The sequence below is a fragment of the Antechinus flavipes genome, chromosome 3 (assembly GCF_016432865.1).
Source record: "Antechinus flavipes isolate AdamAnt ecotype Samford, QLD, Australia chromosome 3, AdamAnt_v2, whole genome shotgun sequence".
Taxonomy (NCBI): Eukaryota; Metazoa; Chordata; class Mammalia; order Dasyuromorphia; family Dasyuridae; genus Antechinus; species Antechinus flavipes.
The window spans coordinates 548,286,091-548,312,624 of NC_067400.1; the positions used below are offsets into that span (position 1 = coordinate 548,286,091).

Sequence of the window (26,534 nt, forward strand, 5' to 3'; positions counted from 1 at the left end):
TGACCTCAACTGTAGGAAATGCTAGCAAACCATAATAGTGGAGAGGAAATGAGTGCCGAATTCACTTTAAAGATTCAAATATATGAGCAATTTTTAAAAATTTGTCCAGAACTCTTCCTTCCTAGTGTTTTTTATGGAACCATGACAATAGTTCAAACTCTGTGACCAGAGTGCCCCACTGGGAATCCAACTAGAACCAGGCATTTGGACAACACAACTCTTTCTTTGTTATTTTTTTCCTTTCTTCCTTTTCTTCCTTTCCTTCCTTCCTTCCTCTCACTTAAATCCAACTCCCTTGCATGTCATGGCATCATCTCCCTGAGGTTATGATCCTTTTTAAAAATAGAAGACACTGGAACTTAAGTAGATAACCATCAGTTGGAGAATGGCTGAATAAGTTATGGAATATTATTGTTCTGTAAGAAATGACCAACAGGATGATTTCAGAGAGGCCTAGAGAGCCTTACATGAACTGGTGCTGAGTGAAATGAGCAGAACCAGAAGATTATTATATATGGCAACAAGACTATTTGATAATCAATTCTTTTTTTTTTCATAATTATAACTTTTTATTGACAGAACCCATACCTGGGTAATTTTTTACACTCACTTCTGTTCTGACTTTTCCCCTCCCTCCCTCCACCCCCTCTCCTAGATGGCAGGCAAGTCCTACACATGTTAAATTGTCACAGTATATCCTAGATACAATATATGTGTGCAGAATCGAACAGTTCTTTTGTTGCACAGGAAGAATTGGATTCAGAAGGTAAAAATAACCCGGGAAGAAAAACAAAAATACAGACAGTTTACATTCATTTCCCAGTGTTCTTTCTTTGGGTGTAACTGTTTCTGTCCATCATTTATCAATTGAAACTGAGTCTTTGTCAAAGAAATCCACTTTCATCAGAATACATCCTCATACAGTATCGTTGTTGAAGTATATAATGATCTCCTGGTTCTGCTCATTTCACTTAGCATCAGTTCATGTAAGTCTCGCCAGTTCTCTCTGTATTCATCCTGTTGGTCATTTCTTACAGAACAATAATATTCCATAACATTCATATACCACAATTTACCCAGCCATTCTCCAATTGATGGGCATCCATTCACTTTCCAGCTTCTAGCCACTACAAACAGGGCTGCCACAAACATTTTGGCACATTCAGGTCCCTTTCCCTTCTTTAGCATCTCTTTGGGATATAGGCCCAGTAGAAACACTACTGGGTATGCACAGTTTGATAACTTTTTGAGCATAGTTCCAAATTGCTCTCCAGAATGGCTGGATGTGTTCACAATTCCACCAACAATGTATCAGTGTCCCAGTTTTCCCACATCCCCTCCAACATTCTGCATTATCTTTCCCTGTCATTCTAGCCAATCTGGCAGGTGTGTAGTGGTATCTCAGAGTTGTCTTAATTTGCATTTCTCTGATTAATAATGACTTGGAGCTCTATTTCTAAGGGATGTATCTCTCTTCAACAATGAGATGAGTCCAATGATCTTGTGATTGAGAGAGCTATCTATATTATGAGAGAGGCTAGAGAGAGGACTGTGGGAACTAAGTGTGGATCACAACATAGAATTTTCACTTTTTTTAACTATTTGCCTGAATTTTATTTTCTTTCTCATTTTTTTTCCTTTTTGATCTAATTTTTCTTGTGCAGCAAGATAATGTATAAATATATATATATGCCTATATTGGATTTAACATATATTTCTTCCATGATTTTTTTTTTACCATATATGGAATTGCTATCTAGGGGAGGAAGTGGAGGGAAGGGGTAAAAATTAAAACACAAGGTTTTTCAAGGGTCAATGTTGAAAAATTATCCCTGTATATGTTTTAAAATTAAAAAAAAAAACTCCAATAAAAAAGGAATAGAGGACAAATAGCAGAACAATCTTTTATATGTGGCTTATTAACAAATAGACTAATCATCCCCCATGAATTATAAATCTTTTAAACTCATCAGATGAAGGCAGCAGCAAAGGAGGATGGGGAGAAAGTTATTGATATTGTTCCATGTAGAAAGAGATATTACCAAATCTGTTGAAAATAGGACTTTTGGTATTATAACCACCAGACTCTCTGGACGTAAGGAATGGTAGTCCTAGAGATAATTCTCAAAGGTTACTTGCTTGATTGGACTATTTTACTTTTCCTTCAAACAGCCTCTACTTGATTACTTTGACCTCTAGACATATTTAGACTACATTGTAAAGTGTTTAAGGATATTCAGCAAATCAAATTGATTGGTTAAAACTGATTACTATTTTGGCATGTAATGTGTTCCTTGCTGTTTATTGAGCCTTTCTATACAGATGTTAGAAGTAAGGAAAGGAAAAATATCAATTTTTAATTTAATGTTTCTGAAATATATATAGGATGCTTACCGTTTCTGTCAGTTGAGGATTTTGATAACATGGAAGAAACTGTTGTTAAATAAAAACATCAGGTTTGCCCAGAGATTGAATATTTTTATTAAGAATTTGAAAACCCCAGAGATGTTTCTGAGTAATATGTGCTATCCAGAACTGAGGAGATATAGTCAGATCATGACAGCATTCTGTGAATGTTAGAGATATTGTACTTTATGTAACAACCAAGGATTTTTTGTTGTTCAATAGTTTGACTTATCCAACTCTTTGTGACCCCATTTGGGATTTTATTGGCAAAAATATCAGTGGTTTGTCATTTCCTTCTCCAGCTTATTTTACAAGTAAAGAAACTGAGGCAAATAAGATTAAGTGACTTGCTCAAGGTTACAAAGATAATAACTGTCTGAGGTCATATTTGAACTCAGGTCTTCCTGACTCCAGGCCTAGCCCAAAGAGTATCACAACATACTCTTGACTCATTAAGCTTGTAACAAAACTTGTGGATTTTTTTTCAAACTATTAATTAGCCATCACTTTTCCTTCCTGTCCTTATTGTTTGAACCCAAGTTTAAAAATTTACATTTATCTCCATTTTATTTCATCTTATTTTATTTGGCACAATACTCAACCCTGTCAAGATGTTTTTGGGATACTGACCTTACTATTCAGTATGTTAACTATCCTTTATGGTTTTATGTCATTTTCAATAAATTTTTGTTATCTACAGATCTTATAAATTGATTGTTGCTTCAGAACAATACAGAATCCACATCTGAGTTTCATTTAACTAGAAGTCTTATTTGCACAACATGTAATTATTTGAATGAGAAGCTTATCTGAAACTGAGGACTTGGCTATTCAATATTTCTTTATTTGGTAAACATTCAATATATATAATTCAGCATTCTAGGTTTGTGTTGAGATACAAAGAAAATAAGACCTAGTTTCTGTCCTCTAAAGGCTTATAAAAATGTTAAAAATTGTTTATGCACACACACACATATATACACACATATGTATGTGTGAAAAAATTAATAATATTTTTTAAAAGACAAAAAGAACCCTTGATATAGAGAGTACCCATATTAGGGAAATCAAAGATTCCCTGGAGAATTGGAATATGTAAAGATCATTATGTTAAAATTTTGTTGAGATAAAAATAATACTATATGCATTAACTACATTTGTAGGAAACTATGAGTATCAAGGCAGCTATGTCAAGGCAATATTTAAAGTGTTTTGCAAACCTTATATGATTAGGTCATTCTAATCTCACAAAATGTAACATTTTTTTGAGTAGCTTTGGAGGGGGAAAAGGCTCAAAAGTTAAAATGATTGCACTTAAGTTTTATTCCACTACTTCCTATGTGACCACAAGCAGGTCACTTGAGATTCAACTTTCTTTCTCTCTGTTAAAATGGGCATAACAATTGCAAGCCACACTTGCAGTGGGGAAAGTACTATATAAATATCAGTTATTTCTCTTCTCTTCCATCTTCTCTACTTTCTTAATTTGTTTCTTCTCTTCTTTCTTCTCATCTTCTTTCTTTTGCTCTAATTGGATCATATTTTGACCTTGAAATATCCTTTAGAGCTTATGATAGTTAAACCTGAAGAAAAAAATGTTCACTGATATTGGAGACAGATTTACTTATGCGAACTTAAACAGATCATGTTTGCATATCTTTGTACTGTACTTCTCCAACAACAGAGGAATACAATTTTCCACAAATATCCTTCAACATGTTGTTTCAGAATTCCTAAGTCCCTTCAGTGATTCAGCATGTTGGTCAGTGACCCAATTGTACTTTTCTTCATATAGGAACCCATTAGAAGATAGGTCTTTAAGATAACTACATAATGAACAACCATTTCCTCATGCCAATTCTGTTGATACTGGGTAATGATCCCGAAAATGTATTTGGAATGAAACCAAACAGGGAGTCAAAGTATCAAGGGGCCAATCTGATGTTTAGTACCTGTCTGATGGAGTCCTGACACCAGAGCTGCTGAATGTACAGTAACACCTCATTTAGTTTGCTCTACTGGGAAATGAGCTATTTCACATGAGTGGATTATACACATAACTGAAAAAAGAAAAAAAAAAACCTTTAACCATTTTTGGTGGAAATCTCTCTAAAATATCTGATATACTTTCCTTTTAAAAATATTTATTTTATTTTCATTTTATGGAATAAAGCAAACATTTCCATAAAATAGTTTATTAAAAAAGAACTGCAAATCTATTATATACAACTTGCTATTCCTTTTAAATATATAATAAAATTGTCGTGTAAACATTTTCTTTTTTTTCCCTTTGTTTAACTTCTCTCCTCCCACCCAATCTAGAGATGGCTATTATAAGGTACCAAAAGGAATATATGTATATCTCTTTAGATTATGTATAAACATAAAACAGAGGCAAACTGGGTTAAGTGACTTATTCAGGGTCAATTATCTGGTAAATATCTGAAACCATATTTAAACTCACTAAGATGAGTTTTCCTAACTCCAGATCTAGCACTTTATCTAATGCTCCGCCTCATTGCCCCAGCTTTGGATTAGATGATCATCATAATCTCTTCTGGTTCTAAACCTGTGATTTATGTTTCTATATAGTCTGTAGAAATGGTATGGGGAGTTGCTAAGATTTCAGTTACAAAAATTTCCAAGTATTCCCTCTTCCAAGGAAATGTAAAAATTGGATCTCATCACTGTAACCTATAAACTAAACAGCACTGAATGGCAGAATAAGATGACCAGGTACAGGATCCTGAGCTTAAACTAGTTAGGTACTATCAAAGTATACCTTACAGTAACTAAATAATTAAGTAACTACATACAGTAACTAAGTTACAAGTTACTGGATCTCACAGAATTTTTTTTTTAAATCAGAGAGTTTTTTAAAGTCCAATTCTAAAGCACCCAATCAACTATGTAATACCCTTAACTATAGTGGCTCCCTATTACCTACAGTATCAAATACTGGGCAAAATCCTGTGTAGTGTTTAGCATCAAAGCCCTTCATAACACATCTTCCTCCCTTCTCATACTTTTCTAATCTTCTTTCACCTTATTCCATTGTGGAGTTCTTTTTCTTCTTTAAAATAATATAATATAATGATTTTCTCTGGGGGAGAGCAGGTTTCTCAGGGGAGGTTTTCTGGAGGCAGCTTTAGTTGTAGTTGAAAGTAATAATCACCTCAAAATGCAGCCAGGTGATAAAAGTTCAGATTTTTTATTGCCTCCAATATAGCCGGGTTAGTTGAAGCCTATCTCTCTCCTTGGTTCTAAGAGCTCTTGAGCTTTGTCCTTTGCTTCTGCCTCTGCTTTCTTCAGCCTCCAGAGGTAGCACCAAGTTGAATCTGTCTTGCCTCTGAGAGAAGGCTTCTGGCTCTCAATCTCCCAGAGTGCTCCTCTCCGACCCCAGTCAATGTTCCCAAGTAAAACTCCTCACTCAGAGAGGGCTTCTGGCTGAACTCACTTGATGCTTCCCTCTCAATCTAAATTCAACTCAACTCTCCACTCGTAGCTTCTTCTGACTTGAAGCTCCCCTCTCCATGTAATTCAGCTGAATTCTGTCCGAGAGCCTCTGTCTGTTTCTTATATATGAGAGAGAGGAATTGTGGGATATCTCCCAGGGTGCTTTCTGGCCGAATTCAGATATTTCATACTAAACCCTGAAATTTCCCAAACATGTGAACTCCAATGAGTAAAGGTGTGAACACAAGCATTGTATCAATCACATTGAGTTAACACTAGGATTCTAATATCTCCCTTGAGTTATCACCTTGTTTCAAGTTGAGTTAACACTAAGATTCCAACATGCCATGTCACATATTCCTCATTCCAGTAACTATGACCTTCTGATTGTTCCATGAAGAAGACAATCCATCTCTTGATTTGGGACATTTTTTTTCTAGTTTTTCCCCTTTGAGAGATACTCCCTTTCCTTAGCTTCACCTATTTTCCCTGATTTCCTTCAAGATCCAACTAAAATTCTATCTTCTACAGGAATCCTTTCCTATCAACTCTTAATTCTAAGGTCTTTTCTCCATTGTTTCATGCTTATTTTGTATATATCTTAGTTACTTGTTATTTTCCCTGGTAGATTATGAGACCCTTGAGGACAGATTAATAATATTCTATAACATTCCTATACCACAACTTTTTCAGCCATTCTCCAACTGATGGGTATCTGTATTTTGTCTCTTATTTGTGTCTCCAGTCCTTAACACGATGCCTGGTACCTGCTTCTGCTGCCTGTAGGGGACAAATTATTCATACCCATTCTACTGGGGTAAACATCTCCTAACTAACCAATGAGTTTGTGGCACATCAGTTACCTAATCTTTACAGTTATAGTTATTCTCTTTCCAGTTTACAATTTTTATTTTGTGCTACTAATAGACTGTTTCACAAATCCAGCTATTTATATAATACTGCTTGTCCTTAAGTTTTCATAAGATTAAGCATGAGGGCATATGGTTCCTGTCTTCAAATGTTTCCTTGGACTCAGCCAAAAATAGGATTATCTGGAAAGTTGAAAGGGGATAAGAAATTAATAAATTTTGAGGAAGTGAAGGTAGCATATGGCATACTCTTTCTATAGGAGTTTGGTAGTAAAAGAAAATGATATGGTTATAATTTGGGGAATGGCAGGTTGAAGAGAAAGATTATGTTTTTAATTTTAGTGTTGGTTTTATTTATTTTAAAGTTGAAAATACCTTGGCACATTTATAGGATGGAAGAAAGGGCCCAGTAGAGAGGGAAAACATAAAGGTAAATCATGAAGGAAACTGTAAGAGATAGGTTTGAGGATAAACAGATTCCAGTTTTTAATTTGATCTTTTTCTAGTTTTTGTTGGTTGTTATTCCATATTCAATTCATTGCCATTCTCTTTTTTCATTTTATTCAAGTGAGCATTTAGCCATATAAAATTTCCCCTAAGAATTGCTTTGGCTGCATTCCATAAATTTTGGTATATTGTCTAATTATTATCATTCTCTTGGATGAAATTATTGATTGTGTCTATAATTTGTTATTTCACCCACTCATTCTTTAGGATTAGATTATTTACTTTCCAACTAATTTTTGGTCTATTTTCCCTGGTCCTTTATTACATATAATTTTTATTGCATCATAGTCTGGAAAAGATGCATTTACTATTTTTCCTTTCTCTATTTGATTTTAAGGTTTCTATGCCTAATACATCATCAATTTTTGTGTCAGTTCTGTGTACCACCATGAAAAAAGTATATTTTTTCTGTACCCATTCAATTTTCTCCAAACGTTTATAATACCTAACTTTTCTAAAATTCTATTTACTTTTTTCTTATTTATGTTGAAGTTCAATTTATCTATTTCTGATAGAGCAAGGTTGAGATATCCAACTAATACAGTTTTGTTGTCTATTTCTTCTTGTAGGTCTCTTAACTTCTCTAGGAACTTGGATGCTCTACAACTGTTTAGTGTTGATATTACTTCATCATCTATGGTACCTTTAGTAAAAATGTAGTTTCCTTCCTTTTCTCTTTTAATTAGATGTATTTTTGCTTTTGTTTAATCTGAAATCAAGATCATGACCCTTGCTTTTTTTACTTCAGCTGAAGCATAATGGATTTTGCTCCAGTCTTTTGCCTTTACTCTGTATGTATCACTCTACTTTAAATGTGTACAGAATATATTATAGGATTCTGATTTTTAATTCAGTGTGCAATCCATGTCTGTTTTATGGAAGAGTTGATCACGTTCACATTCACAATTAAAATTACTAAATCTGTATTCCCTGCTATCTTATTTTTCCTAAGTTATCCTTTTCTCTTTCCCTTGCCCTTTTCCCTCATCCTCAGTGTTTTCCTTCTGAGCACCACTTCCCTCAATCTGCCTCCCCTTTTACAGGCTCTCCCACTTTCTTATCTTTTTCTTCTTCTACTTCTGTTTTTCCCTACAATTAGCCTCTCCTTTTCCTTTCCCTTTTCCCCTCCTACTTCCCTATAAAATGAGATAAGTTGATCTATCAAACTACATATGTTTGATATTCTCCAGAGATTCAGTAATCACCACAAGTTCAGCTGGGGATTTAAGTCCAAATCCTTTATTGTTTCTTTCAAAGTCTTATTTCCTTTCCTATGGCCCATTAGCTTTCTTATAGTCCAGACCCTTTATTATCTCCTTCCTGAGGCTGGGCAGCTTTCTGGAGAGCCTTTCAGTCTGGCCTTGGTTCTGAGAGCTTGAGCTCCTGCCTGCCTTCTCTGGCTTCTGAATCTCCCCGACTTCCAAGGGTTTGTGTTTCAGCCTCTAGCCACAACAAAGGTGGATGATGGAATGAATCTGTCTCAACCTCTGAGAGCTTCTGGTGAACTTGTCCCCCTGGCCCTGAGAGCTTCTTGCTTATATGCTGTACACTGAGTACAAACCAATCATTATATCACTAGGAAACCATTATTTGTTGTAGGACTAAATCAATGCTAAACTAGATTTAACCATTGGCTCCTCAATCCCACTTAGTACCTTGTTTCAAGTTCTGGCCCATAACATCTCCTTGTAGGATTAAATCAATCACATTGAACCATGCTAAATTAGATAACTATTGTCTCTATCAGTTCCACTGACTTAGTACCTTATAAGAATCCTTTGTTTCAAGTTCAGAGTTCTGGCCCATAACAAATATTAACTATTATTATTTATTGCTATTAATTATTTATATTATATTAATATAAATTATATTAATAAAATATATAATATAAATAATATATTATACATATTATAAATTGCTTATTACTATTAATTAACTACTACTCTTACTATAACTATTATTTTAAATGCCAAGAGGATAATACATTTTTACATTTAGAGATTAAATAGGGAGCCACTGGAATTTACTGAACAGGGAGTGACAAGATCAGACCTGTGCTATAGAAAACCACTTTGGAAGATGGAAGATGGATTAGTTGAGAGAAACTTGAGGCAAGTAGACCAGTTAGAAGGCTAGTTTTGATAATTCAGGCAAGAGTGGTGGCCATGTGAGTGGTGAAAAGGGGAAAGATATAAGAGATGTCCTAGAAATAGAATTGATGAGATTAACAATTGATTGGGTGTTGGGATAAGGAAAAATGAGGTATCAAGATTGAGGCCTCAATCTTCACAATAAAGTAGAGAATGAAAGTTATTTGCTGAAAATAAGGAGAGTGTGAAGTTGAAGATTTGAGACAAGAAATCACAAGAGAATCAGAATCTGTGCATAAATAGGAAATATCACTTGTAAAGAGAATAATGAATAGACATTTAAAAATAAAACATATATGGCTACATATGCATTGTGCATAAATACACTTACTCATATCAATCTTTTGCCACACAATCATTAGGAAGTGTTCTTTGCCTTCTTTTACCTTCTTATTTTCCATCTCCTGTTTGTCTTTCGTTTCCAAATTAAAGAGATATTTATCAGATATCAGGGACTCTCCAGGGAAGAAGGGTCAGCACCTTTTCAGCAATTTAGACTTAAAAAGATGCTTAGAGCACTGAGAAGTCAAGGACTTATCTATTGTCATAAAATCAGCATGTATCAATGCCAGAACTTGAACCCAAGTCTTTAAGATCTGTCTCCGTAGCCTTTTTTATATTAAAAAAGATCATAAAAATGAGGATATGATATGTGTAATTTCAGTAGTTTTAACTAAGCTTGTTTAAATGAACTGTCAATTCTGGAAAATTGGAAACCAACACAAGTAAATGACTGTTCCTTAAGAAGTTTTAACCATGAATAAGTTGCCACAATGAGGAGGCTGAAAGAGCCCATAAACTGTCACAGTTAGCAATAGCTTAATCATCCTGCCAAGCAAAAGGATGTGACAGCTCAAGCCAATGCCAGTTTGAAGTACAAGCTCATTTGCAAAACATTTACAGAGGAGAATAACAGTTACAAGCACCCAACAGTGAATAGTAGCTAAGAAGAAAACAAACCCGCAGACAGTTTGGCATGAGAGCTAACTAAATCAGTGTTCTCTTTCCCTTTGTTTTACTTTTCTTTTTTTTCCCCTTTACTAGCCCATGAGACCACTTCCTTGACTTCTTCTAAGCAGAGAATTGAATGGAAACTTACATTTGTTAGATTGAAGATTTCATCCCTGTTTCTTTTCTGTTAGTGGCTTTTCTGTCTCTGTCTGGTAGCTTTACATAAGAACAAAGAAGATTGGTGTTATTGACAGAATCTTTTTGTTTCTTTTATTAATGTATATGCTAATCAGTTATCTAGATGTAAATAGTGATATAAAGATTAATTCAAGAAGAAAATCTACCAAATACTTTTCTAAGTTTTTCTTTTTTCTGAATCAGAAGTTTTTCTTTTCCTTCTGGGTCTACTTAATCTACCTCTAACCCTCATTATTTGTAAATTGGTGTGTCCAGTTTTTGTGAGAAACCAATTTATATGTGGATAACAGTTATGCTTTAAAAGTATAATTTCACATCTAAATGAAACCTATCCATATCAAGGCAAGGAGCCTCTTGTAAATGACTGACAAAATCAAAAGACAGAGCCAGAAAAAGAACATAACATTTTCTTTCTGGCAATTCAAATTCTGATTCCGTTTTCTTTCATTTTTCTGTGAGCATATCCAAAATTAATATGTCCTAGAAAGAGGAAAGGATGCAATAAAATTTCACTGATGCTATTTGCATCAAGATCTGGTTCTTTGACATGACTACAGGCTAACTCCAAAAGCACTTTTCCTATCTACTCATCCCTTTGATAACATCCCACAGTCTCCACTCCATTTCAGTCTCTTGATGCAAAAGGACATGCTTTGGAGCAATTTTGGAATGCAGCCATGCAATGTCTTTTTTCCATGAATTTGGCAGGCCGGCACTGTTTGCTCCCCCATCTAATGTCTTTCAGTGCCAGTAACCTTTATTTTATCTGTCAAATGTAGTTTTCCCCAATGTTGAAAGCAGCAATTTGCCAACCAGGCTAGGAGACCTGTTTCATGGAGCATTACAAAGAGCAAAAGGGAAGGGTTTAAATAGATTTATTTCTCTAATTTTCTAAAAATATGGCAGACAAAACTAGCTTTTTGATCAAAAGAAAGTTCTTTGCATCGATATAACATGTAAAGACTGGCACATATTATCCAAAGACGAAAGAATGATATAACCAAAAAAATGGCCTGTATTTCCTAGTTCAATTGCTACTCAAAACTCACCTGTCTTATTTTATAAGACATATATTCAGCCAAAGCTATTGTTTCCCACCAGCCCAAGTATTCAGAAAAAGTTTTCTTCCCATTCTGTGAAAAGACAGTGAGGAACTCTTATTTTCCATTTCACCAGTTACTAACCTTCTATAAATCAATTCTTGGTGTACAAGAAACACTTAAAAACTCTTATTTCCATTTTGGTCAAGTTAGTAATACAGTACTGATTTGCATACTTTAAAAAATTACCCCAGGCTTTTTCAAATTAGATAGTTTGATTTATCATATGTTTTTGTTATGTAAACTTTCTTTCCCAAAATAAAAAGAAATCAGAAACAAACTCAGTTACATGAAATGAATTTCTTTCTTGCTTAAGTTCATTGTGCCTTCTTGAATGTGTTTGAAAAGAGTCATGTACTGATTTTAAGATAATGAAACTAATTCTATAAGTGATCATCCATCTTATTATGACATACCTTTCCTAGATATTTTCCAACTTGATGTGTGTGTTTCTATGTTCATATGGTCTATCTATCAAAAATATTAATTAAAACCCATATCCAAGCTTACCTCCATCAGTGGTTAGAAATGATACTCTAGTCCAGAAATGTTAAACATATGATTCACAGCATTCTCAATTGTAGTTCTACCTAGATTAATACGTAGTCCTTATTGGGTTTTAATGTGTTAATGTTTCAACAGCAAAAGAAACATATAAATGTGACTTTTCCAAGTCAATTTGCAGTCTATAGAGATCTTTATGTAAAGTTTAAAGGTCCTCATTTCTACATGAGTTTGACACTATTATTCTAACTTTTTACAAGGAGAGAACATTTCAGCATGCCTGTAGATTCTAACCTATCAGAATTTTCACTTCTAAATTTACCTAGAATATTTTTGAAGTTCATTTAAAACATGAGGTTGTACTCTTCAAAAGAATAATTTGGAATTTTTTAAATTAAATTTTATTTTTCCATGAATAGAAATCTTCCTCACACCTTCCTACTCTATTGAAAACAGAAAAGAAAAAAAATCCCTTGTATAAATATACATATTGAAGTAAAACAAATTCCCTTATTGATGATGTCAAAAAATATGTCTCATTTCTTTGTTTGCATGTTGTCTCTCTATTAAATTGTAAGCTCTTTGAAGGTAGAGACTATTGTTTGCCTCTCTTTTATCTCAGTGTTTGGCACACAGTGAGCTCCTAATAAGCGTTTATTTAATCAGGTTGAATCGACATTTAGTTGGGAGCCCAATACTAACAAACTAGTATCCAAAATTTAACTGAAAGGAGCCTACTTTTTTTTTTTTTTTTTAGATAGCAACAAGAACATCCTTTTGAGGATTATATCCTTTGAAATTGACTTTGTAAATGAAAATGTTCACATCCAAAGGGGAAAGGAGAGCTATTTCTTGTGTTTTGAATGATACCACATATTATCTAGCTCAACAAATTAATGTTAGACTTTGTCAATATTAACCATAATATATGTACATAAATATACACATGTTGGGTCAGCGAGGTGGTGTAGGGGACAGAGCACCAGCCCTAAAGTCAGGAAGACCTGAGCTCAAATCTGATCTCAGACACTTAACATTTCCTAGCTATGCGATCCTGGGCAAGTCACTTACCCCCAGTTGCCTCAGGGGGGAAATATATATATATATATTATCTTATGAAACAATAATTACCTTTTTCTTCTATACCATTGGTGTTAAAACAAAACAAAAGAAAAACATTGTCCACTTTATGTCTTTGGATTGACAAACAATTGGTTTCATAAGTTTACTGTAGATTTCATAAATCATAAACAAGGTACATAAAATATTATAACTGTCATGATAATTTTCAAGAAATAGCAATGTTAGAAAATTTCCAGCAAAAATAGTGAGCGAAGTATATTTTTCCACTAGCCAATCCGAGTGCTTTGTTTTAGCTTCAGGATTTTTCCTCGAGTGTTGTATGTTTTTAAATTCCTGGGGTTAAATATCTGATCTGGGAACTGTTCCTGAACTTTGTGAATTTGACTCTGCACAGGTCTCTAGTCCAACTACTCTCTGCTGACTAAGGGGACAGAAAACTGAGTCTTTTTTCAGATTTCCTTTGCTGTGCTGAAGAAAGCACTATGGTTCACAAGTCCCTTCAATTTACTGTATTTCATTTTCAATAGGATTATATATTCATCTTCTTTTTAAATTCACATGTCACTTTGACTGACACATACTAACCCAAAGTGATATTCTAGTTCAGATACTATTTCATGTTAAAATATCTAATACTTAATAAGAAATATTAGAACTATGCTTTTCTAATTTAGGTCATAAAACTATGAATTAGGTCTACATATTGTTATTAATAAACCCTAATTTTTGTTTCCTTATTATGGGCCTCAAGCTAAATACATCTTCTATATATTTTGCTGAAAGATGCTAAACCACTCACAATCTATTCATTGTTCATTTATCCTCCCCTCCTGAATTTATTTAAAGCATTGAAACAACTGAGAGAGATTCAATGGAGAATAATTCAAAATGGAGGTCATTCCCATGACACAAAGCAGCAGTATCCCAGGGTTGTCAGCAAATTCTATACTATGAACGTTAGTGCCCTTTAGAAATGTATATGATGTTCATTAGCAATAATTGGAGGCCCTGCACCTGGGCAACTTACACTAAAGAGCTGAGATCCTTCATGATCTATTATTATTTTAATGTTAAACACAATGTATAGGGGTTACAGAAGCTTTAAGAATGTACTTGGGACTAAAAATTGCCCCCCTACAGAGCTTAGTGAAGAAATTGAGATATTTATCTTCAGAAATACTGAGTTTTTTGAAAGATGATTCTCTAATTACAAATACATATGAACATCCATTTATCCATGCATATCCATAGACATACACACACACACATATATTTATCATGTCTATGTGACACAAGGGATTATTGATTATAAATTCTAGTCCTTCAGCTTTGGACTTAAAGGGACTGTGCAGCACACTGAACTGTTTTCTCTTGTTTGTGAAATTGGGCATCTTAATATTTGAACCAAATTACCTCCCATTCATGACATGGTGTTTACAGATTTCTGTAATTCCACAGTGGAAAGGTATTTATTAAAAAAAAAAAACAGAGAAAGTACTGCTTATGGAATAAAAAGACAAGTTATCCAATCCTGCTCCTGTTGCTTACTCCCTCTTCTGAACTATAGTCAATTATTTTTCCTTCCTAAAACTCAATGCCCTCATCTATAAAATGAAAATATTCAACTAGGTAGCTTTATATGGCCCCTTAGATTCCTTCTGATTATAAAGTTGCCCTATGAAAATGACTATGCTTTGAGAAAAAATGGAAAAAGGAAAGGAAAGAAGCATTTATCAAATACTACACTGCACTAAAGGCCTTATGAATATTACTTCATTTGAGGAAGGAAGAAAGACTTTTGAGCACAGAATTTATTTTTCATTTTTCATGCTCAAGGGGTGATTAAATTATAGTGTGCATGGAAGTTTATATGGGTAGACAAAAAAAAAAACAAATAAGGAGAAATGATTGCAATTGGGTGTTTTGCTCAAAATTTGTTAACAAAAGCCAACATACAATGACTAGTTATAGTGTTTAATGGGAGGAAGACTAGAACAGAGGAGGAATAGTTAGGAGGAGGATGAGAAGAAACAGACTGGCAAGAAATAGAGGGGAAAAGCAAGTAAGCTCATTGTTTCTTCAGAACTTCTTCTCTTTCCCTTCTTTTTGGTACCTTTTCCCCAAGTACTCAACTATATTTTCTTTATCTTACAGAAAAAGTCCTTGAATTCAGAAAATCCATCCCTTTGACCCAAATGGGTCACTCTGATCCAAAGGCTGCTTTCCTATAGGAATCATGATTCTGAGTGAAGAGATACAGTTACAGGTTTTTGAGTGAGGATACTTGTCATTATACAATATATTATATAAATATACACACACACACATATACACATATATATTGGATACATATAGAGAGATAAGATATATCTAATAGAATATTTAACATATATGATATTTTGAGTTGTGAAGGGATTGTCTTTTGATAAACAAAGGAAAGGTGTTTGCCAAGGAAAATTTTTCTCACACTGGGAAACATGCAGTTCTTTTTTTTTTTTTTTTTTAGGAAGTCAGTGTTCTCTTCAACATTCTAATGGATTTCCCTTCTTAGATTCTGCAGTTTTAAAAGAAAAAAGGTTTTTCTTCTTTCTTCTCTTTCTTATTCTTCTCACTAACCACTCAATATCATAAGTGTATATGATATATTTGAACCAGCATTGGATTTGATATCCAGATCCCTTTTTCCTCAAAGAATAGTATCAGAACTGAGACTCTGGTGCTGTTCTATATTTTCTTATAGAAAGGAGTTCGAATAGATAATTATTGATGAAAGAAGATTATGTTTTGTGTCCCTTTATATAAAAGGTACTGATATTTTTAGTCTAGAGAACCTCCCAATACAAATGTATAAAGCAACTCTTCTGTATGATCCCAGATAGTCTTAGATGACCACAAATTTCACTTCCTGGCCCTGACATTCTTAGCAAAATCCAGATGACAGAACAAAGGCCTCAAAATGAGTTGTTTGGTGATCCTTTTGTCACCAGACCTTCTTCTGGAAGTTGGCCAATGCATTGTTTCTGGTTAATTGGTTATTGTAGTGGATGAGTAGTTGCCCAGAAACTTAACAGGTGTTAACAGGTATCAGAAGAGTAAAACTAGAAAGCAGGATTCTATTATATGTGCTCCTTTTTCTTTTTCCTTAAAGCTTCAGGGTCATTATATTCAAGCCTCCTATTTCCATTTCCTATCTCTAAGAAAAGCCCCATACCATCCATCCCACTAGAGGACAGATACCCTCCAAAAGTTAATGAGCAATGCTAAATATTAATAGCAACATTCTTTGTGGTGGCAAAGAACTGGACGCAAAGTGGTTATGGTTGAATATGGCCATGACATATGAGTACAATATAATGGGCAGCAAGAAATAATGGACATAAGGAATTCAGAGAAATACCAAGAAGATTTGAATGAACTAAATAATACCTATAATGACATAGATGAAGTATAATGTTGAAAGAAGTCTAAGTCCTGGTTATTAAAAAAAATGGGTTGTCCTAGAGAACACATAATAAAACATCCCTTTCTCTTATGATACAATCTGTGGACTACTAAGGTGGGTTGTCATGTATATTATTTAAAGTGTTTAGTGTGTAGAGTGTTTTTGTTGACATAATTCAGTTTTGAGGAAGACCAAGACTATTTCTAGAAATAACGTTGATCTAAAAATTAAAGGCATCAGTTAAAAAAAAAAAAGAACCTCTGGGGAATTTGAGTTCAGAGTAAAAGGACTGATGTATGTATTTTTGTTCTTTGTTTATTCCTAGGTAAGTGTGAAATTGGCTGGGCTTACTACTGCACTGGTGGGGGAGCAGCCACAGCCATGCTGCTCTGTACTTGGCTCGCCTGCTTTTCTGGAAAGAAACAAAAACAGTACCCATACTGATGGTTCCAAGGATGGTGCAAGGAAATCCAGGTGGAAAGGAATGAGCTCCGAGAGACTGAAGAATTAAGCACCAAGCAAGCTTGGAAAGAGGGATCTGTACTCTTATCTAACACAATGCTTATAACTTGAGATTGAATGTTCTCGAGGCCATAATCTAATACAGGGTGGGATGGGAGATAGGAGGGAGGAGGGGGATTTTAAAAAAGCAATGGGTATATAAAGAAGGGGAACACAAATGGACCAAAGTCTAAAGACATTGTAGAAAATAAGATGCTTCCCCCACCCCTAAGTATTACTGGTCTGTTCTATAAGAATTCAGGAGGTTGTCTTTAGTTGTAATGTTTAAAACTAAGCAAGACTGTATAGTAAATGACCAGGGGAAACAGTATTGTGTTGGAAGACAGGGTAATCTCCCAAAATTCCCTTTAGGCTTGGTACTCCTGAAAGCACACATACACACATTCACTCTCACATACATGCACACAGAGATAAACATATATACATATACACACACACATGCACACACGGAAAACATGGCACAGATTAAAATAGAAATTTAGACAATACATTACTTTTTGTCTTTCTTTTTTAGTTCGGAGTTATCCCATTATAAATCATACATTAATCCTAATAAATGGACCAATAAGCCACTTTATCAGTATTTTGTATATCCTGCATAAACTCCCTCAACATATAATCACTGTTTATTCAGACTTTTAAAATTAAGCTTCTGTAATTTCAGCATTCTACTAAGAATGCCTTATTTTACACTATATATGCAGCTCCTGCTGTTGAAGCTATTGACTTAAAGGGACAGCTTTCTGTCCAGGGGAAGGATGAATTCACTTTGTGATAGATGATAAGTATAAGGAGAAAACATTTGCTTTTGTTTCATGATTGTCATACTGTGTTGTATCCTCATTTGTTTCAATATTCATTTTTGTAAAAAAAAAAAAGTGCTATTTTATGTTTGTATTTTAAAAGCTCTGTGAATAAATTTCTCTTTGATCAATATTTAAATGGATTTTAGAGTGGTAATTGGATGAGCTGATTTGCTTCTTTTATCCCCCAAATATGGCCTTTCAAATGAATAATCCCTATGAAATCTGTCTTCCTTTGAGTGGCCTCTGGGTCTCACACTAACATTCACACCTTTTTATACTAACAACCCAGAGTTCTAGCTGCCTACCCAATACAATTATCTGCTACCCAGGTCTTAGAAAAAAATTTTTAACTCAATTGTGAGAGAACAATTCTTCATTTGTGTTGAATTCCTGGGGCCCAAAATACACCTTTAAGATGCAAAGAGGGACATGAGCTATATGCTGTAGTTCTGCATCAAAGGAAGCTGTGCAGAGAGGGAATATATTGTCCCTGGGCAACATGTGTGTGGTATGGGGGAGTGTGCATGACCACCCAAGCCTTAAGCACTCCTATGATTTCCTGACTGCTGGCTTCTATTCTTCAGTTTCAGATTTTTTGTTTCTTTTTTCTTCTTTCATTTCAGATGTTCTATCATTTCAAATTGGCTCTTATTTTCATTTCCATTCCTGTTTGCTCCCTTAGCTTAGAATTTCCCATTTTACCCAAGCTTACACCTTACCATTTACCAAAGACTAGGACTCTTGTCTGATTTGATTTTTCTTTGCTATATTGATTCATTTCTAGACTGTGACAGAATTATCATTTGTCTTTCTGAATAGGTCTTTGAACACTTGAAAACATTATTTGGGGGTAAATAAATTTATTAATTCAATAAATATTCATTGAAAGTTTACTATGAACTTAGTGATGGGTAAAAGACAAATATGAATATATTTTGTCCTATAAATTTCATGAAGGTTCACAAAGGCATTGGTAGTGTATTGGTAGTTGGCAGTGTCAAAAGACATTAAAAAATGTAGTGAGGGGACTTCCGGTTAAGATGGCGGAGAGGAGGCTCACAGTTGCATAAGCTCCGCGCTTTCTCTCACTATCCACTTCATTACAAGCCTCTGAATCAATGCTTGACTGAAAAAAACCCACAAATAGTTACCAAGAGAAGCCATCCTTGAGATCCGCCAAGAAAGGTCTGTCTTTACTGGAGGGCTGGGGCGGTTTTAGATCGGGCGCAGGCTGAGGGCAGTGGCAGTGAGGGCACAGGAGCAGACTGGAGAGGGGGTGGAGAGTGATCGTAGCCGTCTCTGCGGGGAGAGCTTCGCTACAGCTTTGGATACTTTGCTCCAGCAGCAAGTCAACAGCCCAGCTGAGAAGCTAAAAACACCGGGGCTGAAGAATACAACCGCAAACAGCTGGACTCTCTCAGGACCTGGCCGCCCCCCCCCCCCCCCCCCCTTCCCACCCATCAGTGACTCAGCACGCTCTGGGATCTCAGAGCGCAGGCGCAGCAAAGTCCTGCTAGTGCCTCACTGCTGCCCCCTGCAGTCTGTAGAGGAAGCTCGATAACACACCCAGCCCCCCCCCAAAGAAAGACTCCAGTTTTTTCTGTTTTTCTTTGGTAGTTTGTCTCTGATTAATAGACAGAATGAGCAAGAAGCTGAAGAGGACTTTAACCCTTGACAGCTTCTATACAGACAGAGAGCAGACTCTAAATCCTGAGGAGACTAAAAACAGGCAGTCCCCAGGTGATTCCCCAAAGGAGGCGATCGTCTGTTCCTCAGCACAGATGAACCTCATAGAAGTGATTAAAAAGGCTCTCACAAGGGAGCTAGAAGAAAAATGGGAAAAGAGTCTGGAGAAAGTTAAAGAGAGAGTGGATAAAGAAGTAAAATCCTTGAAAAATAGGATTAGTGAACTGGAAACAGAAAACAGCTCTCTAAAAAACAAAATTGGCGAAATGGAAAAAAATTCCACAGAACAAAAGAACTCAATTGGACAATTAGAAAAAGATTTTAAAAAAGTGAGTGAAGAGAATACTTCACTGAAAATCAGAATTGAACAAGTGGAATTGAATGACTCGAGGAGACAAGAAGAATCAGTCAAGCAAATCCAAAAAAATCAAACAATGGAGAAAAATGTGAAATACCTTCTGGGGAAGACAACAGACCTGGAAAACAGATCCAGGAGAGACAATCTGAGAATCATTGGACTCCCAGAAAAACATGATGAAAAAAAGAGCCTGGACACTGTCTTCCAGGAAATTATCAAAGAGAACTGCCCAGAAGTCATAGGAACAGAGGAAAAAATAAACATTGAAAGGATTCATCGATCACCCACTGAAAGGGATCCTAAAATCAAAACACCAAGGAATATAGTGGCCAAATGCCAGAACCCTCAGATGAAAGAAAAAATATTGCAAGTGGCTAGAAAAACCCAATTCAAGTATCAAGGAGCCACAATAAGGATCACCCAGGATCTGGCAGCATCCACATTAAAAGATCGAAGGGCCTGGAATATGATATTCCGAAAGGCTAAGGAACTTGGTATGCAACCAAAAATAACTTACCCAGCGAGAATGAGCATCTTTTTCCAGGGAAGAAGATGGACATTCAACGAAGTAAGCGAATTTCATCTATTTCTGATGAAAAAACCAGAACTTAACAAAAAGTTTGGTCTACAAATATAGAACTCAAGAGAAATCTAAAAAGGTAAAGATTAATCTTGGGAACTATATTTTGACTATATAGATGTATAAAGAATACATGTATACCTTGTTCTAGAAATTGATGTGGAAAGGACATTGTACCAGAAAAAGGGTAAAGTGGGGGTAGTACATCTCATGAAGAGGCATAGGAAACCTATTATATCTGAGAGAAAGAATGGAGGGGGATGAATATAGTGGGTATCTTACTGCCTTCAGAATTGGCTTTAAGTGAAAAATCTTAAGACATATTCAATCTAAGGTGAAACTTCTCCCGTCTCATTGAAAAGTGAGAAGGGAAAAGTGGAAAGGGAAGGAATAAGCTAAGCGGAAGGGAATACAGGAACTGGGAGGAAAGGGGTAAGATAGGGGGAGGAACTCTAAGGGGGGGGGAGGGACACTAAAAAGGGAGGGCTGTGAGAAGCAAGGGGTGCTCACAAGCTTAATACTTGGAAGGGGGGAAAGGGGAAAGAAGGGAGGAAAGCATAAACCGGGGTTAACAAGATGGCAAGTAATACAGAATTGGTCATTCTAACCATAAACGTGAACGGGGTAAACTCCCCCATAAAGAGGAAGCGGTTAGCAGAATGGATTAAAAGCCAGAATCCTACAATATGTTGTTTACAGGAAACACACCTGAAGCGGGGAGATACATGCAGGTTAAAGGTAAAAGGTTGGAGCAAAATCTACTATGCTTCAGGTGAAGTCAAAAAAGCAGGGGTAGCCATCCTGATCTCAGATCAAGCTAAAGCAAAAATTGACCTAATTAAAAGAGATAAGGAAGGACACTATATCTTGCTAAAGGGTAGCATGGATAATGAAGCACTATCAATATTAAACATATATGCACCAAGTGGGGTAGCATCTAAATTCTTAAAAGAGAAACTAAGAGAGCTGCAAGAAGAAATAGACAGTAAAACTATAATAGTGGGAGATCTTAACCTTGCACTCTCAGAATTAGATAAATCAAACCAGAAAATAAATAAGAAAGAAGTCAAAGAGGTAAACAGAATACTAGAAAAGCTAGATATGATAGATCTCTGGAGAAAATGTAATGGAGACAGAAAGGAATACACTTTCTTTTCAGCAGTTCATGGAACCTATACAAAAATTGACCATATATTAGGACATAAAAACCTCAAACTCAAATGTAGTAAGGCAGAAATAGTAAATGCATCCTTTTCAGACCACGATGCAATGAAAATTACATTCAACAAAAAACCAGGGGGAAGTAGACCAAAAAATAATTGGAAACTAAATAATCTCATACTAAAGAATGATTGGGTAAAACAGCAAATCATAGACATAATTAATAACTTCACCCAAGAAAACGATAATAATGAGACATCATACCAAAATGTATGGGATGCAGCCAAAGCGGTAATAAGGGGAAATTTCATATCTCTAGAGGCCTATTTGTATAAAATAGAGAAAGAGAAGGTCAATGAATTGGGTTTGCAATTAAAAATGCTAGAAAAGGAACAAATTAAAAACCCCCAGTCAAACACTAAACTTGAAATTCTAAAAGTAAAAGGTGAGATCAATAAAATTGAAAGTAAAAAAACTATTGAATTGATTAATAAAACTAAGAGTTGGTTCTATGAAAAAACCAACAAAATAGACAAACCCTTAGTAAATCTGATTAAAAAAAGGAAAGAGGAAAATCAAATTGTTAGTCTTAAAAATGAAAAGGGAGAACTCACCACTAACGAAGAGGAAATTAGAGCAATAATTAGGAGTTACTTTGCCCAACTTTATGCCAATAAATTCGACAACTTAAATGAAATAGAAAAATACCTCCAAAAATACAGCTTGCCCAAACTAACAGAGGAAGAAGTAAATATCCTAAACAGTCCCATCTCAGAAAAAGAAATAGAACAAACTATCAATCAACTCCCTAAGAAAAAATCCCCAGGACCAGATGGATTTACATGTGAATTCTACCAAACATTTAAAGAACAATTAACTCCAATGTTATATAAACTATTTGAAAAAATAGGGATTGAAGGAGTCCTACCAAACTCCTTTTATGACACAGATATGGTACTGATACCTAAACCAGGTAGGCTGAAAACAGAGAAAGAAAATTATAGACCAATCTCCCTAATGAATATTGATGCTAAAATCTTAAATAAAATATTAGCAAAAAGATTACAGAAAATTGTCACCAGGATAATACACTATGACCAAGTAGGATTTATACCAGGAATGCAGGGCTGGTTCAATATTAGGAAAACTATTAGCATAATTGACTATATCAATAACCAAACAAACAAAAACCACATGATCATCTCAATAGATGCAGAAAAAGCATTTGATAAAATCCAACATCCATTCCTAATAAAAACACTTGAGAGCATAGGAATAAATGGACTTTTCCTTAAAATAGTCAGGAGCATATATTTAAAACCATCAGTAAGCATCATATGCAATGGGGAAAAACTGGAACCTTTCCCAGTAAGATCTGGAGTGAAGCAAGGTTGCCCACTATCACCATTATTATTTAATATCGTATTAGAAACACTAGCCTCGGCAATAAGAGTCGAGAAAGATATAAAAGGAATTAGAGTAGGCAATGAGGAAACCAAACTATCACTCTTTGCAGATGATATGATGGTATACCTAGAGAACCCCAGAGATTCTACCAAAAAGCTATTGGAAATAATTCATAATTTTAGCAAAGTAGCTGGCTACAAAATAAATCCCCATAAATCCTCAGCATTTTTATACATCACCAACAAAACCCAACAGCAAGAGTAAACAAAGATAAAGAGAAAACATTCAAACTAACTGTTGATACCATAAAATATTTGGGAATCTATCTACCAAAGGAAAGTCAGGAATTATATGAGCAAAATTATAAAAAAGTCTCCACACAAATAAAGTCAGACTTAAATAATTGGAAAAATATTAAGTGCTCTTGGATCGGCCGAGCGAACATAATAAAGATGACAATACTCCCTAAACTAATCTATTTATTTAGTGCTATACCAATCAGACTTCCAAGAAAATATTTTATTGATCTAGAAAAAATAACAACAAAATTCATATGGAACAATAAAAAGTCGAGAATCTCAAGGGAATTAATGAAAAAAAAATCAAATGAAGGTGGCCTAGCTGTACCTGATCTAAAATTATATTATAAAGCAGCAGTCACCAAAACCATTTGGTATTGGCTAAGAAATAGATTAGTGGATCAGTGGAAAAGGCTAGGCTCACAAGACAGAATAGTCAATTATAGCAATCTAGTGTTTGACAAACCCAAAGCCCCTAACTTCTGGGAAAAGAATTCATTATTTGATAAAAACTGCTGGGATAATTGGAAATTAGTATGGCAGAAATTAGGCATGGACCCACACTTAACACCAATATCAAATAAGATCAAAATGGGTCTATGACCTAGGCATAAAGAACGAGATTATAAATAAATTAGAGGAACATAGAATAGTTTATCTCTCAGACTTGTGGAGGAGAAAGAAATTTGTGACCAAAGATGAACTAGAGACCATTACTGATCACAGAATAGAAAATTTCGATTACATCAAATTAAAAAGCCTTTGTACAAATAAAACTAATGCAAACAAGATTAGAAGGGAAGCAACAAACTGGGAAAACATTTTCACAGTTAAAGGTTCTGATAAAGGCCTCATTTCCAAAATATATAGAGAACTGACTCAAATTTATAAGAAATCAAGCCATTCTCCAATTGATAAATGGTCAAAGGATATGAACAGACAATTTTCAGAGGATGAGATTGAAACTATTACCACTCATATGAAAGAGTGTTCCAAATCATTATTGATCAGAGAAATGCAAATTAAGACAACTCTGAGATACCACTACACACCTGTCAGATTGGCTAAGATGACAGGAAAAAATAATGATGAATGTTGGAGGGGATGCGGGAAAACTGGGACACTAATGCATTGTTGGTGGAGTTGTGAACGAATCCAACCATTCTGGAGAGCAATCTGGAATTATGCCCAAAAAATTATCAAAATGTGCATATCCTTTGATCCAGCAGTGTTTCTATTGGGCTTATATCCCAAAGAAATACTAAAGAAGGGAAAGGGACCTGTATGTGCCAAAATGTTTGTAGCAGCCCTGTTCGTAGTGGCTAGAAACTGGAAAATGAATGGATGCCCATCAATTGGAGAATGGCTGGGTAAATTGTGGTATATGAATGTTATGGAATATTATTGTTCTGTAAGAAATGACCAGCAGGATGAATACAGAGAGGCTTGGAGAAACCTACATGAACTGATGCTAAGTGAAATGAGCAGAACCAGGAGATCATTATACACTTCGACAACGATACTGTATGAGGACATATTTTGATGGAAGTGGATTTCTTTGACAAAGAGACCTGAGTTTCAATTGATAAATGACGGACAAAAGCAGCTACACCCAAAGAAAGAACACTGGGATACGAATGTGAACTATCTGCATTTTTGTTTTTCTTCCCGGATTATTTATACCTTCTGAATCCAATTCTCCCTACACAACAAGAGAACTGTTCGGTTCTGCAAACATATATTGTATCTAGGATATACTGCAACATATCCAACATATAAAGGACTGCTTGCCATCTAGGGGAGGGGGTGGAGGGAGGGAGGGGAAAAAAAAATCGGAACAGAAATGAGTGTCAATATAATGTAATTATTAAATAAAAAATTTAAAAAAAAAATGTAGTGAATGATAAAGAAGAACTCATCACTGAGAATAAGGTTGACATTCTATCAATACTAAGGCAGTGAAAGAATAAAGGCAGCGACTATAAGAGTTTCTATATCTATTGGAGGTTTGGGGCAAGTGGACCAATTGCCTTATGACTGGGTTTAAAATGCACAACCTTCCAAAGAAATCTTTGAGTGCAATAAACTGAACCCACATCATATATTAATAAGCTTGACTTTATTATCTGTCTCCTGATTATGAACTTCTGATAGCCAAGAATCCATACTTGTGAAATGTTGTGAATGAATTTGACCTCCCTCTTCCTTCTTGCTTTTTCTTTGTCTTTGATGTTTCCACTTGCTCTGACTAATGTAAAAGATCTATTTTAATCAAATTGTATACTACACATTTGAGAGTAGAGAAAAATAGGTTAGATCCAAATCATGGAGAGCCCTAAATGCTAAGTAAATGACTTTGGGCTTTATGATATAGGCAATAGAAAGTTACTGAAGTCTTTCGAGTCCCAACTCAATCTGGAGGGAGTGATATGGTCAGACCTATGCCTTAGGAAGATTCATCAGTATGCAAAATGGATTAAAAGAGGGAAAGCCAGTAAGACAGGAGGGACTAATCATAAGACTATTGCAAAGTTAAAATAATGAGGAATTGAATAGACTGGTATCAGTGGGAATGAAAAGGAGAAGAAAGATAATAGAGTTGTGGAGATGGAATTGACAGGATTTGGTGACTGAGTGATTGGTTATGGTGACCTTCAAGAGATATGTATAGGACTCCTGGGCTCAAATTAAGCTTCTGGGAGAGTGTCAGCCCTACCTCCCTGAAGCATCAGTTACAGACTCAGGTTGACAGCTATATAATCACATTTTGGCCAGGTGACAAGCCTCTCAGTGTTCTGCATCTCTATTTTTGAGAAGACACCAAGCTGAGAGGGGTGACTAATATGCTGAACTGACAGAGGACAGATTGAGAAGGGTTGTGATAAGGTTAGGTTATTGGAATGAACCAGAAAAGATGAAATTGTACTAATAACCCATCTCATTTAGTATTCTTCCTCTCTACATCTGTGTCTTTTTCAAAAAAGAAATATTTTTATGTTGTAAATCTATTATTCATAGCCTAAATGATAAACAGGACATTCAAAATTTA

At 35.1% G+C, this 26,534-nt stretch overlaps 1 protein-coding gene across 1 annotated transcript in view; it reads left to right on the plus strand.

Annotated features, from left to right (window-relative positions):
- Nucleotides 1-18,124, plus strand: part of LHFPL6 (LHFPL tetraspan subfamily member 6) — a 286,250-nt gene extending 268,126 nt beyond the window's left edge. Inside the window, exon 4 of the mRNA XM_051987403.1 lies at nucleotides 16,992-18,124. Coding sequence (XP_051843363.1) covers nucleotides 16,992-17,110 — 119 coding nt within the window. The 3' untranslated portion in view covers nucleotides 17,111-18,124. The remainder of the gene's footprint in view (nucleotides 1-16,991) is intronic.
- The last annotated feature ends 8,410 nt before the right edge of the window (nucleotides 18,125-26,534 follow it).